General features: G+C 35.2%; 1 protein-coding gene across 5 annotated transcripts in view; it reads right to left on the minus strand.

Annotated features, from left to right (window-relative positions):
* Positions 1-18,444, minus strand: part of SFMBT1 (Scm like with four mbt domains 1) — a 182,305-nt gene that overhangs the window by 81,038 nt on the left and 82,823 nt on the right. For all 5 annotated transcript variants that reach the window (XM_043985613.1, XM_043985588.1, XM_043985604.1 and 2 more), the window contains one exon: positions 6,633-6,790. In XM_043985613.1, the coding sequence (XP_043841548.1) occupies positions 6,633-6,660 (28 nt within the window). In that variant the 5' untranslated portion in view covers positions 6,661-6,790. The remainder of the gene's footprint in view (positions 1-6,632; positions 6,791-18,444) is intronic.

Here is an 18,444-nt window from a genome sequence, read left to right on the forward strand (position 1 = left end):
AGCTCTCTATAACTATTAGCCATTGTGATGGAGATATTAGACCAAACTCCTAATCAACAAATTATAGCTTTTTGCATTAAATGTGTATCTTGTAAGCAACATACTGATAAGTATTTTGTCTTTATCTCAATTCATTTGTTAATTTTTTTCTTTTAATGGAAAAATTCAAACTATCACACATGTATTATTATAGGTAATACATTTAGCTTTTTTCTACCATTTTCCTATTAATGATGTTGCTTAATAGGAATGGCTATCTTAAATGTTTCTTCTATTTCAACAATGAAACTAATAAAATGAAACATCATATTTATTTTATCAAAAGCTATTTACCCTTTTTATTATAAACTGAGGAGTTTCCCACCTTTGGGACTGCCAATGTCTTTCTCATGTTATTCTTTCTCATCTGTGTAAAATGCCCCTTTTTAGAAAGCCATATATGAGATTTGCATTTTCATATATGATCAGCCTTTTCTGGTCTACATTTTTCTTTTTTTGATGTTCATTAAATTCAGAATAAAAACAATAAAATATCCTTTTATTAGTAAATGTAAACATATTTTGGTGTCTTTTATTTACTTCTTTGTGTATATCATAATGCACATTTTCATCCAAACACTAAGTTCACTCTTTATATAAGAAAATATATATAATAAAAAACTATATGAATATGTATTACAAAGTATAAATTATAGTTACAGGGATTGGACCAACGTTGTCATTAAGACTTTTTGGGGGGGGGAGGGGGCAGGGCAATGAGGATTAAGTGACTTGTCCAGGGTCACACAGCTAGTAAGTGTCAAGTGTCTGAGGCCATATTTGAACTCAGGTCTTCCTGAATCCAGGGCCAGTGCTTTATCCCCTGCGCCACCTAAGACTCATATGAGGAAATGTCCTCTATGAATCTAAGGGTCCTAGAGAGTTACCTAGAGCACTGAGACCATATGGACAGTATGTATAAGATGCAAGAATTAAACCCAAGTATTCTAAGCTGCAAGGTCAGCTCTCTATCCACGATGCCACAGTAACATTAATATAAAAAATTAATTGTCAGTAATAACAGGTTTTTGTTTAAATTTTGTCAGTCACTTTGGATTCTCTTTCCTGCTAGCAGGTATACCTTTAACTCTTTATTTAAACTGGTAAATTCTTCTAGGCCTTGTTTATCTTTGAAGTAAATTTTTCTGTTTTCAAATAATATGACCATGTTTGTAGAGTGTGAAGATGTGTTCTAGTCAGAATCATGCATCACGGGAGAATCACAGCTAAGCCGACCCTTCTACTTGTGCCAACCATTTATTCCATGAATTTGCCCCTTCAATAACCCCACCCACTTTCATCTTATACCTCTCATTGCCTACTGGCTCTATTCCCACTGCCTACACTGATGGTGTAGCAGGAATAAGTACCTCAAGCTCTCTGTCATAAAATTCCTCCTAATAGATATAAGAAACACTGCAGAAAAACCGTAAAATGTTTTACATAATCATACATGTACCCATATCTGACTGCTTGCCACCTCAGGGAGGGGGGAGGAGAGAGAGGCAAAAAGGGATAAAAATTGGAACCCCAAACTATAAATAAAAATGTTTATTTTATAAAAAATTGATATTTGTAAAAAATAAACTTTGCAAAGTTAAAAGTGAGAAAGAAAGAAAAGAAAGGAAAAGGAAGGAAGGAAGGAAGACTGCAGGTGGAATCCTGATAAGGAAATTCAAGAAAAAATCACAGTGGACCACTCTTCCAACCCACATTGTCATGACAAAAAAGACATATGGAAAGGTCTAGGGACACTAGTGGGCAGTTTTGGGGAAAGCATCAGGGCAAGAAAAGGGTCCAGATCCAGCAAAAAGGGGCCTAAACTTCTGCATGGTGCAGGAATATGTTTCAATTGTCAGCTTTGTTGCCCACTACCCAGTTGCAGGATATAGAACCAAAAATGAGTCATACAAGTCTGGATAGACTTGAATGAAGGGAGAATGAGCAAGAGAACTTATACACAGACAATAATAAAGTCAAACTCTGAAAGGCTTAGGAGCTCTGATCAGCATAATGATCAACTATTCTAGAGGACTAATGATGAAATGTGATAGCATCTGCTGATAGACGACTCAGAGTGAAAATGAGACATGCTGTTGTTGTTGTTGAGACATGGCCAATATGGAAACTTTTTGCTTGACTACACATGCTTACAAAAGATTTTCCTTTCCCTTCTCATTTAGAGGGAAGGGCAAATTTTTTGCTGATATAAAAAAGTAAAATTTAATTTAAAAAACACTAAATCCAGCATTTTTTCATTAAATTATGACCTATCTCTTCAAATTTATTTCCTAATACTTCCTTCTTCACACACTCTATATTCTAGCCAAAATGGCCTAGTAGCTGTTCCTCAAATTCAGCATTCCGTCTTTTGGCTCCTTGCCTTCCTTTACACTTCTTGGAATATACTCCTTCTTCACCTGAATCTCTCTGAAGCCTTTCGCAACCTTCAGGATTTTGCTCAAGTGGTAAGGTACTTCCTATAAGAAGCTGTTTCTGGTCTCTCCAACTGGTAATGCTCTCTCCCTTCTCAACTTCCTTGAACTTATTTATCTGTTTAAGTTATTCGCCTCTAGTAAACTGTAAGCTACTTAATATGTGTATGTGTTTCTACCTAGTAACGGATGTGCCCTTTTTTATGGTTTTTAAAAAAAAATTTGTATTCTCAATACCTAGCACAGTGTGTGGTACGTAGCAAGTACTTAATGTGGTTTTTTTTTGTTTGTTTTTTGGTTTGTTTGTTTGTTTGTTTTTTGCAGGGCCATGGGGGTTAAGTGACTTGCCCAGGATCACACAGCTAGTAAGTGTCAAGTGTCTGAGGCCGGATTTGAACTCAGGTACTCCTGAATCCAAGGCCAGTGCTTTATCCACTGCACCACCTAGCTGCCCCTCTTAATGTGTTTTTTAAAAATTTAATGAACAAATAAGACTGATTGATAGAAAAAGAAAATCAGGAAGGGCCTTCCCCTCCAAAAAGGGAACAGAGAAGGAGAACACAAAGATTCCCACTGGGAATGAGTAAGAAAAACAGGACCAGATAATGATGGTACTTAAACATTAGACAGATTATTTGGTTTTTTAACTAGAAAGGTATTCATAAGTCACTTAAGATTCCTTAGAAAAAAAATCTAATGGATATATAGGTAGATGTGAAAGAGGAAGAAGCCAACACCAAGGAGATTAGATAATTATTTTGGGGTACAGAGATAATGACCTGCAAATGGAGTGATAGAAAGGGAAAGTTAACATATTAACAAGAATTAATTAGGCATTTATGATGTACCAGGCACTCTGCTAAGCACAAAAATGGAAAGAAAGACAAAAGCAGTCCCTGCCCTAAAGGAGTTCACATTCTAACAGAAGAAACATCATCTTTACAAAAATAATCAGGTACATACAAAATATGTACATATACAATAGACATGAGTTGATCTCAGAGTGGAAGGCACTAGCACCTGGGGAATCTGGGAAAAGACTCTTACAGAAGGTGGGACCTGAGTTAAGTCTTTAAGGAAGTTAGGGAAGCTAAGAGGCAGAGATAAGAAATGGAGAGCATTCCAGGTATGAGGGAAGTCAGTGCAAAGGCACGAAGACTGGAGAAGTATAATGTGCAAGAAACTGCAAGTATACTAATACTGATGGAGTGTAGAGTACATGAAAGGGATTAAAGAGTAAAAAGACTGGAAAAAGAGAAAAGAACTAGGTATAAAAGGCTTTGAACAACAGAGAATTTTACATCTGTCTTGGAAGTCATGGAAAACAAGTGAAGTTTATGGAGTGGGTATGGGGGCACAGAACATGATCTGCTTTAGCAGATACTCTGGCAGACAAATAGAGAATAAACAGGCATGAGAAGAGAGAGGGTTAATTAAGAATTCAGGCAAAGGGTGAAGAGATTCTGAACTAGGGTGGAGGTTGTTAGTAGAGAGAAAAGAATATACACACCATGAGAACTTATGCATTTGCCAAGTAAAGTAGTATAGTGCAAAGAGGGAAGAAGAAACTTCTGGCCAATATGACAAAGTTCAGCCAGCCCAGCTCCCCAACACCTCCTCAGGCAAAAACCTAAAAATTGTATCAGATGGAATGATCAAGAAATCCAACAAGAAACAGGGGAAGTTACTTCTTCCAACTCAGAACTGCACAAAAAGTCAGCCAGAAGCCAATGGGCTATAAGAAAGGGGGCTGCCACCAGAGCTAGCATCAACACAGGCAAACAAGACAGTGGCTTCCCAGAGGACCCAGAGACTGTCCATAGATATGTGTGACCTTCAAGGCTCTGTACTTGGAAGCAATGAGAACAGAGGACTCCCCTAAAAAAGCCCTAGGGTGGTTTAAAAAAAACAACAACACAGTGTTGACCATGAAAGGAACTGAGAGTGGTAGCAACCTGCATGGTTGAGGCAACACTCAGCTTGGGAAAGCCTAAGCTCAGGTCCCTAGCACTCTGTCCTGATATACCATAGAGGACCTTAAAGAACCAGAGCTGTGAATCTCAAAGATCCAGGGATAGGGAAGAGGGTGTGACACCAAGAATTGGAGGGGAAGAGAAAAGAAATAAGGAATGGAAAAAGCATTTATATAGTGACTACTATATACCCAGAACTGTGCTAAGTGCTCTACAAATATCTCATCTGATCTTCAAACAACTCTGCAAGGGTAAGTGCTGTTATTATCCGCATTTTACAACTGAGGAGACTGAGGCAAACAGAAGTTACTTGTCTACAGTCACACAGCAAGTGTCTGAGATCAAATTTGAACTCAGTGCTCTTGATTCCAGGTCAGTGTAAGAATACAGCTGACAAAGGTTAAAACCAAGCAGCGTAGTTGACTATCCTTCCCAAAAAAGCAGAGTGTGGCCCTGGCACAAATCTTCAATTTGAGAACTATGACTACAGCAATGAGCAAACAGAAGATGTAAACTCCTATAAAGAATTATAACAGATCCCAAAATTCAACATAAAAGAAGAGAATAACTCCATAATAACTGCAAGCAGAGACTCAAAGGGAGGAAAACCAATTTGAAAATAGAAGAAAATGGAAGATACTTGATATCAAAGAACAACTGACTTGAGGGAAAGGACAAGGAAAGATCCTTTAAGAACCACTAAACTCTCTATAACTGTGATTTTTTTTTAAATTCTGGCTACTGTATTTCAAAAACAACGATAAACGAAAACTGCTCAGATTTACTAGAAGCACAGGACAAGGTAAAATAAAGGAGTAGAATGATGCCTTCACTGTTGTGAAGGCCAAGTTAAGGTTGGACAGCACACATCCGTAGTGGGGCTAGCTGGCACAGTCTTCTCATTTTTATCTGGCTCCACATCAATAGGAGCACATCAATAGAAGTAAAGGAAGCAGATGGTGTGTGGGATTTAGCAAGTTATGATTGGCAACAGGACAGAGGCAAGGAATTCCAGAGCAGAAGACAGTACAGAGTTAAGTGGTTTGCAAAATGGTCAAGGTAGAGAAGAGAGGAGAATGTATACTATGTAAGGGTGATGGTCTGGGAAAGAAGTGAGGAGTGGAAAGATTGGGGGTCATAATTTATAGGGAAAGATGGAATAATAGAAAACAACAATCAGGGGCAGCTAGGTGGCGCAGTGGATAGAGCACTGGCCCTGGATTCAGGAGGACCTGAGTTCAAATCCAGCCTCAGACACTTGACACTTACTAGCTGTGTGACCCTGGGCAAGTCACTTAAACCCTTATTGCCCCCCCCAAGGACAACCGTCAGATAAAGGAATTTGGGAATTTGTGAACACTGAATTGGAATGTCTGTGGGTGATGACAAGATCAAGAACATGACCATGTCTGTGTGTAGCTGAGATGGAATGAAAGAGTACATCATGGGAATTAAGTAGAATAAGGTACTGAGAAGTTAGGGTATCTGAGGGAGCATCAAGATGAGTCTTGAAATCCCCTACTATGAGAGCAGGAGTTGGGGAAGACTATGAACCAGACACTGAATTCACTGAGTAAGAAAAAACTGGACTTGTATCACTAGCTGAGAGGTAACAAAATACAGGCATTCTAATTGATTAGTTTAACTAGATCATGGAAAATTCATAACTAAAACTGACATTAAAAAAAACAATTAAAGATTCTCATAACCACTTCAGACTGATGTAAATAGTATTAGAGTTTAATTGGCAGAGGTTAAAACTCAAACCCAAATCTTTTGACTTCAATTCCAAGGCTTTTTCCACTATATACTGGTTTGTTGTTTTATATTGATCAAAAGAGGAAAATATGGTAAAATGACATACCTGCTGTAGGTTGACTTGCTCTTATGCCCAAAAGATTTTCTTTTCCCAGAGGAAAAACAAATCTGATGCATATAAAGTTTAACTTATTTCCATTACACAGGGTGTTTCCATTATATTGGTTTATTTTGCCATTTGCCTTAAAATTACTAAGAATTAAAAGTGTTTCTACTACTCTGTTGTGACTCTTTTCACTTTCACCATGTTCTATAATAATTACATGCCCAAAGACAGCAGATAAAAATCATAGTGCACCAGCAAGGCTCTACTTGATCATAAATGTTACCAAGAGAAAGAGCTTTAATAGAGTGTTGATATTAATACCTGTGTCAAGCTGCTGTTCTCCGTTCATTTCCAAAGCACCCAGGCTATCTCCCTCAGACACAGGGACAGAAATTGGAAGATGAAGTCACCATCTGATGTTAATCTGTAGCTTTCTAACTTCTGGTCAGCAGACATCCATATCAGTTTAAGTGATAATACTGAAAAACAAGAAAGTTTAACACTGTAAAGCCCCAAATTTGCTTTATCAGATATCAATGAAAAAGCATTTAATAAGCTTCTACTATGCCCTGAGAAATTCTAGCTATTAGAAATACAAAGACAAAAATGAAACAGACCCGTCTCTTCAGAGAGCTTACATACTACCATAAGAAACCATAAATACAATGCTTGCACACAGAACCATAAATAGAAATTTGTAGATCTAACTGAATTTAGGTTTTTATGAATTTTCAATGTACTCTAAACATGTTAAAATGCATAGCCAGCAACATTGTGTTGTAGAAATACTTGGCAACAAAATTGATAATGATTGATTGGGAAATGCTACACAAATCATAGTATATGAATCTAACGGATCATTACAGTGCTGTAAGAAATGATATTGATGAATGAAGAGAAGCATGGAATATTTTACATGACGTTGCAGAGTGAAGTAAACAGAACCAGGACAACAATGTACACGATGACTACAACAAATTAAATGGAAAGAAAAACCACAAAACAATAAAAAATGAAGTTTTTAAATTACCAAGAAAATGCATGATGTCAAAAAAAAGCTACTATAAGATAGTCCCTACTTTACAGATATGGAAGATTCTTGGATATGTATTCAAATTTCGTAAGTGTTGATTGATTTTCTGACTTTTTCTCTTTTTTTTCTTTAAAATTATTTGTTATGAGGGCAGCTACATGGCACAGTGGATAAAGCACTATCCCTGGATTCAGAAGGACCTGAGTTCAAATCCAGCCTCAGACACTTGACACTTACTAGCTGTGTGGCCCTGGGCAAGTCACTTAACCCTCACTGCCCACTAAAACAAAAAACAAAAACAAAATTATTTGTTATAAGGGATAGTTTTCTGCAAGAGTAAGGAGGAGGAATACTGGGAGAAATGTTGGTGATATTTTTTAAAATTCTATTATTTAAAAAACACATAGAAATACCCATGTGCTAAAATGTTTCTTTTACAATGATACTAAACTAATGGCCTGTGTTAAATAGCAGGAAAACTTCTTTAAAGTAACAATGTATCCAGCAGCAAGAGCTGTGTTCTCAGTTACCTACTGGGTAGGACAAAATACAGATCTTAGAAACTTCATGATTAATCTGACTCTAGATTTCATCTAGGGTTGGTAACCTTCATTTCAGTCATGTTTTAAAAAAGATTTAACTAAAAAAACCCCAATGCATGTGCACACACTATATACACATATATCTATACATATCCATCTATATGTATTAAGCTTTAATTGCTTTAAATTGCAGAGACTTTTGAAACACCCTTTACATATGCACGTGTATATATAGAATATATAAAAATTTTGAGGTAGTGAGCAAGGGCACAAACAGTTGAGAGGTGAGATTTTTAAAAAAGAGCATCCTGTGCATGGTGGTGTCAAAACTATGATGTGAAAGAGACAAGGAATTCAATATGGTGGTTAGACAGAAGTATGCACTAAGCATGAGGGGCAGTCAATGCAAAAACACAGAAACAGAAAATGAAGTATTGAGTATTGTGTATAAGAAAGTAAGAAATGGCCGAAACATAGCAAAGGCGTGTAATGGCTAATAAGGTTATAAAGACAGGTTGAAGACAGGTTATAAATGGTTTAAAAGCAAAAATCTAGGTGAGAGATGATGAGGGCATAGACTAAGGAGGTGACTTAGTAGAGAGAAGGGGTCAGATACAAGCAGAGATTGTGGTAGAGCTAGCTTATACTAGCTCTCAGTACTCATTTATTAAATTTTTAGAATTTACTTTTGGAAATCCATAAACTGTCTAAACTTAAAATGATGGAGAAAATGGTAATAGCACAGATTAAACCGTAGAGCCTATAGTATAGACTTTTTTAAAGAGCTGGTTGTTAAATAATTATGCATACATTCTTGGATACAGAGATACTGTGGAGATATAAACTTCAAGATTTGAAATGCATATGCAGTATGAAGAAGAGTGAGGAGTTGAGGATAACACGAAGATGATAAATGTCTAACATTCAAAAGATGGTTCTGCCCTCGACAGAAATAGGAAATTAGAGGAGAGAATTTGGAGAGAATGAGGTCTGTTTAGGGCATGTTGAGTTTAGGATGTATCTGGTATATTCAGTTTGAAATGTCCAGTATGAAGTTTGTGATTTGGAAATGGAGTTTAGCAGAGAAACTTAGGATGGAGAAGTCGATCTGTGAACTATCTGGAGAAAGGTGATAATTAAATTCCTGGGTACTGAGATCATAGAGAGACTATTGCTAGAAAAGAAAGCCTAAGACAGATCCCTCTTGGGGCACACCCACAGTTATTGGGTATATGACTTATCATCTCATTCTCTCAATATTAGGACAATTAAAAGTATAGTTGTTTAAAATATATGTTTTCAGGATCTGCTGAATCTCAATTTTTGAATATAGATTTTTATGTCAGATTATTGAGTATGAGAGCTCTCCCCCAAAGCAGATATAAATATATTGAAAAAATTTGTTTTTAAATATAATAAAGTCTAACAGATTAATAAAGCAAACCTACACTACAAATGTATTTAAGTATCATTCCTCTTCAAAATAAATTCAGTAGCAAATATCATGGTTGGATTTTAAATCAAAATCATCAACAACCTCACAATTTCTACTTATTTTCTTTCTGAAAAATTTCAGATTTTGTTGCTTTGCTAGAAGTGAAATTTAAGGTACATTCCATTTACCTTTAACTCATCTAACAAATGACCTCACCCATCTGGAAAATCACCAAGATGTAGGGAAGAAAAATCCAAAGAGAAGATACAAAGTCTATTTTACTCAAGGAGGAAATGGGACCTCAAACCTACACTCAGTTTCTTTACTTTTGCTTTACACACGATTCTAACAAGCTGGTGGGTCTTGTTTCTAAGGTCACAACTGATTCAAATTTGCAATGAATGAAGGAGAGGTGCTATTATACACAGGAACTCTGACGACAGCAAGCAGTCACCACTTAGTGATATGGTAAAGAACAGTGGGAAAAGGAAAGGGAAAAGGAAAGGCAGAGGAGCTTGGGTACACAACTCTAAAGACCTCAACAGCTTCTGAGGAGCAGTACAGTAGTCAATGTTTGCAAGAACAATCCAGTGTCTACCCCAAAAGTAACCTAACCTCAGTAGAAAATGGGTGATGATCCAACAAGGGAGAAAGAAGCAGTGGCCAGACAGTAAATGAAGGATTGAGAGTGAGTCATAAGGGGCAGCTAGGTGGCGCAGTGGATAGAGCACTGGCCCTGGATTCAGGAGGACCTGAGTTCAAATTCAGCCTCAGACACTTAACACTTACTAGTTGTGTGACCCTGGGCAAGTCACTTAACCCCAATTGCCTCACCAAAAAAAAAAAAAAAAAAAAAGGAAAAAAGAAAGAGAGTGAGTCAAGGTAACCTAGGAAGGAAGAAAGGATGAGGACTCAGAAAATATCATTGATATCATTGCATTTAGCAGTTAAGACATCACTGGTAACTTTTAAGATAAAGTTTCATTGGAGGATTAGGCTAGATTAAACGGTGCTAAAAAGTAGTCAACTGTAAAGGAAGAAGAGGAAGTAAATGCTCCTAAAAAGATTTTTTTCTAGAAGTTTCACAATGAAAGAGAAGAAAGATAAAGGATAAAACTTAAAAGCGTAGGAAGGTATTTGCTGTTGTTTTAAGGATGAGAGATGTGGGCTTCTTTGTGGATAGCGAAGAAAAAGCCAGTGCAAGGGAAGAAAGACCAAGACAGAAAGAAAAAAAAAGAATGCAAGTAGAGGAGGTAAAACTTGGATAAGTAAGTCAGATAGTCAACAAATATTTATTAAATGTTTAGTATTGGCCAGGAACTTTGCTAAGAGAAAGGTAAAGGAAAAGTAATGGGTGACCTCATGCCCTGAGATTTTAGTAAAGGAAGAGAGGCTTGGTGAGGGCTAAAATGGTTTTGATTGCTTTGGATATTTTTTATTAATTCTGAATTTAAACAAACAAACAAAAACAAAAAAACCTTGACCATATTTCCATATACAAAGTAGAACAAAATAGACTATTATATGTAAAACCACAAATGACTATTTATTAAGAACAGCTTGCTTGACAGAAACATTCTGAAGTACTGAGTTGGGAGATGAGGGAAGTCATTATGCATGATCTTGATTTTCCCAGTGAAGTAGGAAGCAAGGTTAAGTAGAAAGAGGTAGAAATGGTATTAGTAGCTCGAGAATGTAGGAAGTTTGGAATAGCTTCTTTAGGGATTCTGATAGAAATGTATAGGAAGGATTATAATGTAGCCATCAGGAGTCAATTAAGATTTAATCATGTGAATTTATAACGCATCCGGTCAGAACAGTTTTGAGACTTCTTCCAGCAGAATTTAGCAGTTCAAAAAAAGGCAAAGACTGGGCCAATGGGAGGATGATCCAGGTTAAAAGATTGACAGAATGCCGAAAAGATAAAGGATCAAAGGAGTTAAGGGTGGAGGATGTGTCTTGTTGAATCAATTAACAATAGAGTTGAAACAGCGAAGGGCAAAAAATGAGGCAGAACCGAGATGATGAGCTGGGAGAAAAGAGAAGAATGAAAATAAAGAATAGACTTAGGATGAATGAATAGACAGAGAGGAACAGAATGACAGAAGATTGTGAAGAAAGAGGAGAATTTCAGAGTTCAAAATCTTGGAAAAATTTTGGATGATGGTGATGTGTAAGATGTAATCACAACCTTAAACTAGATTCTCCTCACCAATACAATAGTACAAGAAAGTTCCAAAGGATTCATGATGGAAAAGGCTCTCCAAATCCAGAAAAAAAAAAGAAATGTGGAATATGGATGCTGATTGAACCATACTATTTCTTTTGCTTTTGGTGCTGTTGTTTTTCTTTTTTGAGGTTTTTCCTTTTTTGCTCTGATTCTTCTCTTATAACATGACTAATGCAGAAATGTTTAATGTTATTACATGTGTGTGTGTGTGTGTGTGTGTGTGTGTGTGTGTGTATAAAACCTATATCAGATTACCTGCTGTCTAGGGGAGGGGGGGAGGGAGGGAGAAAATTTTGAAATTGGAAATCTTGTAAAAACAAATGTTGAAAACTATCTCTATATGTAACTGAAAAATAATAAAATATTTTTATTTTTTAAAAAAAGATGTAATCACAACCTGTGGTTAACTAAATAAAGAAGAAGAAAATGGAAACTAAAAATGTTAATGACCTAGGATGGCAGGCTGTTCAAAGAATGAAAGTTTAAAGAAATGTAAAAGGGTATTTGGGGGGGGGTATGGAAAAGACCTGAGCATCATTGCAAATATTAATAATAAGGGCAGGAGTGGGAATAGAAAGGTTTTTAAGCCAGATAATGGACTCATCTTTACAATTTATTTCACATGCAGTCTTGATAGTCTATCAACACAGATCCTCAACACTTGATTCTGATAGGTTTTGAAAGGCAGGTAGAGGAGTAATTAGATGGCTCAGGGGATAAAGGGCTGGACCTTCAATCAGAAAGACCCAAGTTCAAATCTAACCTCAAATACTTACTAGCTGCATAACCCTGAGCAAGTTACTTAGCAGAGTGCCAAGCACATAGTAAGTGCTATATAAGTGTTAAGATATTAGCTATTAGCTATAGCTATTATTTATTAAATAAATACAAACATACGTTATAAGAAGTATGGGATAATGGTGTGATGCTAATTTTGTAAAGAATTTTTTCCCCCTAATGGAGCTTCTAGACCAAAATAAATTCCCACAGTAGGCAGTAGAAACTCAGGTTTTACAAGGCTTAAATATGAGACTATAACGGTTTTCAAGCTCACACTATCACCCAGACTGTAAGTAACAAGACATCAGTTCATTATCTTAATAGAACCAAGAGAAGTAAACTGATGAAGCCATTCAGTTGTGAAACATCTGTTAGAGCTGTCTCTTTACTGCCGGACTGCTTTGTCTTTTTATGCAGTGGAAAAAAACAGTAAAATATCTAGCTCTGGTTTATGGAAACTTAATTCATTTTCATTTACACCTTTTTCTCAGTTCAATAAAGCAGTTTTATTGTCTTTCTTTATTTCATACTGCTTTACCAGTTTATTTTGGTATTAGATTTCCCTTTTTAATGTCCAAAAAATGTTGTTTTATCTTTGATGAAATTCTTCTAAAATAATGCTGACTTGCCCAGTAATTGTTACTTAAATGGATCCTTTTTTACTTTCACAACTGATTAATTGTCAAATAGCTAAATCCCTAAATGTATTTTATTTGAAAGATTAATGAACAATATTGATTTTGAAGAGAAGGATGGAGAAAGTAAAAAGGTGAACTGTAGTAAAAAGGATACTTGAAGACCACCCTATAGAACCAAACACTTAAAACAATACTAGTGAAAAGAAAACAAATAAATGGACAAGTCGAATTTTAATATTCTAGTAGAGAGAACCCTCCAAATAAACGAATTGAGCAAATGTTCTCTTTGAGCTTTAGAGGGTCCATTTTATCAAGTATTCTTTTTTATTAGCATAGCTGCATTTTTTTTAAGAATATGATAAATTTGGGGCAACTAGGTGGCAAAGTGGATAAAGCACCAGCCCTGGATTCAGGAGGACCTGAGTTCAAATCTGACCTAAACACCTGACTCTAGCTGTGTGACTCTGGGCAAGTCACTTAACCCTCATTTCCCCACCAAAAAAAAATTATAATAATAATAATATGATAAATTTAACACAGTTTCAAAGTTGGCTGGCTTGTCTATGTCTGTCTCTAGACTTCCTTTTGTTCTCTCCTATGCATTTAAAAACAAAATTATGATGATATTCTTCTTTCTTTTCTATTTTTTTTGCTCATCACTATTACTATCTCCAACTCCTCTAATGACCTCCCCTCCCTTGGAAAAAAATATTATGAAGAACTTTTAAAAATCAGGTATTAAGGAGATATGAGTTGCAAAGCCAGTTAATATTTTTATCCCAGCAACAAAGTAGAAAAGAACCTACAAAAAATGAGAAGGGTGGAATGAGACTTCAAGTACAATAACATGATAATGGGAAAGAATGAAAAGCTCAAATTTTGTATTCTAGAAACCCTAGAAACTTTCTCTGGGGAAATATTTTTTAAAAGGGTCAAAAGATGGGAAAAATTAAGAGAACAAGTTAAGTAACACATAATTAAACAAACAAGTTAAATAACATAAATCAAAGAACCTGGGATAGGGAAGGTAAAAAAGAAAAGATGGAAAAAGCCTGTGTGAGTCAACTAGAATTGAATCCATATAAGTGAAAAAAATTTCAGGGGACAACCCAATTATTAAAAGAGTAAAGAGGTAAAAATCATTACCAAAGAAATAAATGGGAGAAATCATAAAACTTACAAGTATTATCTTAAATATCAATGGATTAAGCAACCCAATAAAATAAAAAGAATGGCAGAAGACATGAGAAACCAAAACCAAATACAATGTTACACTCTACAAAAACATCTAAAAAGGACACATACAGATTAAAAATGAAAAGCAAGAAACAAAATTTACTGTCAGGTATTTCAAAAACCATAAATTACAAAAATGCTAATAGATAAGGCAAAAAGAAAAATTCACAACATCAAGAGAGAAAAACTTTATTTGCTTAAATGCAAGACAGACAATGAAATACTATTATTGACCATGTATACATCAAATGGCATTGCAGCTAAATTCATAAAGGAAAAGCTAACTCTATTTTTAGATATAGAGTATTACAGGTAATTTTAATGTTCATCTCTCAGAGTTAGATAAAGCTTACAAAGATAAACAGAAAGGAAAATAAAGAATTCAGCAAACTAAGGTATGGGATATCAATGGAAACAATAACACACACATTTTTTTTCTTAGTACACCTTTTTTAAGATCACAGGCTAAGGGCTCTGAAAAATGAATAATAAATGTAAAAAGGCAGAAACATTAAACTTAAATATTAAATATGATCCTTTATAAATTATAGCATAATTAAATTAGGTATACAGGGAACACGAACTATATATTAACATGTATGGAAACTAAGTAATAAGAATAAAAAGTGGCTTAAAGGGGAAGAATCACAGAAACAATAACTATGTGAAAGAAAATGATGATTAGATAACATATCAAAATTTGGGTGGATGAAGCTAAATCAGTGCTCAAAGAAAAATTATATCTAAAAAAATGCCTTCTCAGCAGCAAAAGATCAACAACCTGAAGAAACTTGAGAATCAACAAATTAAGAAACCCAAAAGAAATATAAAAGAAATTTTTAAAATTAAGGACTGAGAGTACATAAAAGAGAAAACTTTGATAAACATTTAGCAAACTTGATCACTAAAAACAAAAGGTGAAAAATAAAATGACCAAATAAGGTTAATTTACAACAGAGAGGAAATAAACAGAATTATATGAACCTACTAAATAAAATTCAACACTAACAAAACAGAATTTTAAAGAATTTATGACTTTCTACAAAACTGTGAAATACCCAAGTTAACAAAACAAGGAATAGAGTTTTTAATTCAACTTAAGAAAGTGAAATTGAATAAGCCATAAAAGAATTACTAAAGAGGAAGGGGTGAGGGTCCCACCTGGTCAAGATGGATCTGCAAGTGAATTATGTTTAAAAAGCAATTGATATGGGGGCAGCTCGGTGGCACAATGGATAAAACACCAGTCCTAAATTCAGGAGGACCTGAGTTCAAATACAGCCTCAGACACTTGACACTTACTAGCTGTGTGACCCTGGGCAAATCACTTAACCCTCATTGCCCAGCAAAAAACAAAAACAAAAACAAAACAAAACAAAACAAAAAGCAATTGATATGTATGCTAATCTATGCTGTAAAAATCATCCTCAGTAACTAAGAAGAAAAGCACACTGTCAAAATCCTTTGTGAGACAAATGTGATCTTATACTTAAAACAGGAAGGAATAAAGCAAAGCAAGAACTTCAGACCAATATCATTACTGAAAGGTGATGTAAAAACTGGAAATAAAATCCCAAAAGACAATAGAAATAGGTTTTGTTTTTTTTAATTACACTGGCCAAATTAGATTTATATGAAGACATACAAGAACGGATCGACATTAAGAAAATAATTAGCATAATCATATTTAAAACAAACCAAAAACTACATAAGTATACCTATAGATGCAAAAAAGGCTTTTGATCTCCCCCTAAACCAATCATTTATGTTAAAAACCCTAAAAATATAGGAATGGAAAAGCATGTTTTAATAGAATTTTTTAAAATATCTCCAAAAAATTAAAAGCTGACATTTGTTATCAAGCTTTAATAGAAGCTATCCTAATAAATATAAGTCTTAGGAAAAAAAATTCATCTGTCCTCACTTTTACTGTGGCCTACTCCTAGAAATGCCATGGATAGCAGCAAGAAAAAAAAATTAAAGATATAAACATTGATAAAGATGAAATAATTTTATTCCTAAATGCAGATGACATGATTTACTTGGGAAACTCCAGGGAATCAGCAAAGTTTCAGTAAAGTAGCAGGATCCAAAATAAACTCACAAAAATCATTACCATTTCTAGAGATACATTTTTAAAAAGGAGAAAACTATTTTTAAAAAATAAAACCTATAATAAAATGTTCAAAATACCCATGTTATTTTACAAGATACATTCAAGACGGACAAACAGAACAATAATCTTTTGGGTTTTTTTTTTGTTTTGAGGCAAGGCAATGAGGGCTAAGTGACTTGCCCAGGGTCACATAGCTAATAAGTGTCAAGTGTCTGAGGCTGGATTTGAACTCAGGTACTCCCGAATCCAGGACCAGTGCTTTATCCACTGTACCACCTAGCTACCCCAATAATAATCTCTTTAAAGAAAAGAATTGAAAGTAAATTAATTGTTTATTGTTGGACCACACTATTATAAAATTGATATTACTTAAACTAAAAAAAAAAGATTCTCTGATGGCACAAGTGCCTGACATACAGTAAACATTTAATAGATGTTTGCTGACATGGCATTCAAGGCTTCTCACTGGAATCTGGTGCCACTAATATTTCCAGCTTTATTTCAAACTACAACCCTCCATGTTGCAGGAAGGGGAAGGGAATAGTAGCCTTTAAAAGACAAAGAGGTGGAGAGGATAGAACACAGTAAGTGGAGTACAGCAAAAAGGCCAGTTTGCCTCTAAAGTGACTTGTGTCAACTCAAGTGCCCTCTCCTCCACAAGATTCATCCTGATTCTCCCTTGTCACAAGGCCATCCCCCCTTTTAATATTTTATAGTAATTTAGTATATGTTTTATATCTTATCTCTGTGTTTTCTCCCAGTAGACTATAATCTTCTTGAGGGTGAGGAATGTTGTGGTTCTACTTGTGTCCCTAGAACCATATGTAGTATATAGTCAGTTCTTGGGTTGAAGATGTCAAGGAGGTCACTGGATGACAGAAACAGAAAGTTAATTAAGGGGACATATTAGGAACACAAGATCCAGCAGCAAATGAATATACTAGCATAGTGTTGGATAAATCCAAAGACCCCAAATACTGGGGGAAATTACTATTTGACTGGGAAAACTGAAAAGCGGTCTGGCAGAAGTTAGATTTAAACCAAGATCTCAAACCATAATAGCTCAGTAAGTTCCAAATGGACAAATAACCTACATATAAAAAGTTATTTCATAAACATATTAGAGGAACGTAGGAGAAATCTTTTGCAACTTATGGACAGGAGAACTCCTGGCGAAAGGATAGAGAAAATCAAAGGAGATAAAAGGGACAATTTTGTTTACATAAAATTAAAAGGCTTCTGCACAAATAAAAACAATGCCATTTGGGGCAGCTAGGTGGCACAGTGATAAAGCACCAGCCCTGGACTCAGGAGGACCTGAGTTCAAATCCAGCCTCAGACACTTGACACTTACTAGTTGTGTGACCCTGGGCAAGTCACTTAACCCTCATTACCCCCGGGGGGGGGGAACCCACAAAAAACAAAAACGCAAAAAACCCCACAAACAAACCAAAAAAACCCCAACAAAAACAACAAAAAAAGTCATTAAAATTAGGAGAGAAATAGCTAACTATAAAAAATCTTTCCAAAAAGTTACTCTGATAAAGGGCTGATATCCAAGATACATAGGAAACTGAGTCAAATACTTTTAAGAATAAAGAGTTATTCCCCTATATAGAATAAAGGTTAAAAGGTAAAAACTGGCATTTCTCAAAAGTGGAAAAGCAAGTTATTAACAACTACATGGAAAATTGTTGAAATTACTAATAGAAAAATGTAAATTAAAATAACTGACAGTCTTCCATACACCCTTCAGACTGGCAAAAATGACAGAAAGCAAGAGTTGGAAGGACTTAAAAAAAGAGAAGAACTAGTGGGAAGACAGGCACACTATGCATTGCAGCTGGAGCTGTGAATTAGTCTAACCATTCTGGAAAACAGTTTAGATCTATGTCCAAAAAGAAGTTAAACCTTATGTATAATCTTTGACCCAGTGATAACACTACTAAGGCTTATATGCTAAAGAGATCAAAAAGAAAATGGAAGGATGCATATGAAAAAAAGGTCTTTTATGATAGCAAAGAACCAGAAACAAATGACAGTGCTATAAATTGAGAAATGGTTGAACAAATTATGGGATGCGAGTGAGTGAGTGAATGAGAACATCATGGACACATCCAGAG

Source organism: Dromiciops gliroides, chromosome 1 (genome assembly GCF_019393635.1).
Source record: "Dromiciops gliroides isolate mDroGli1 chromosome 1, mDroGli1.pri, whole genome shotgun sequence".
NCBI lineage: Eukaryota > Metazoa > Chordata > Mammalia > Microbiotheria > Microbiotheriidae > Dromiciops > Dromiciops gliroides.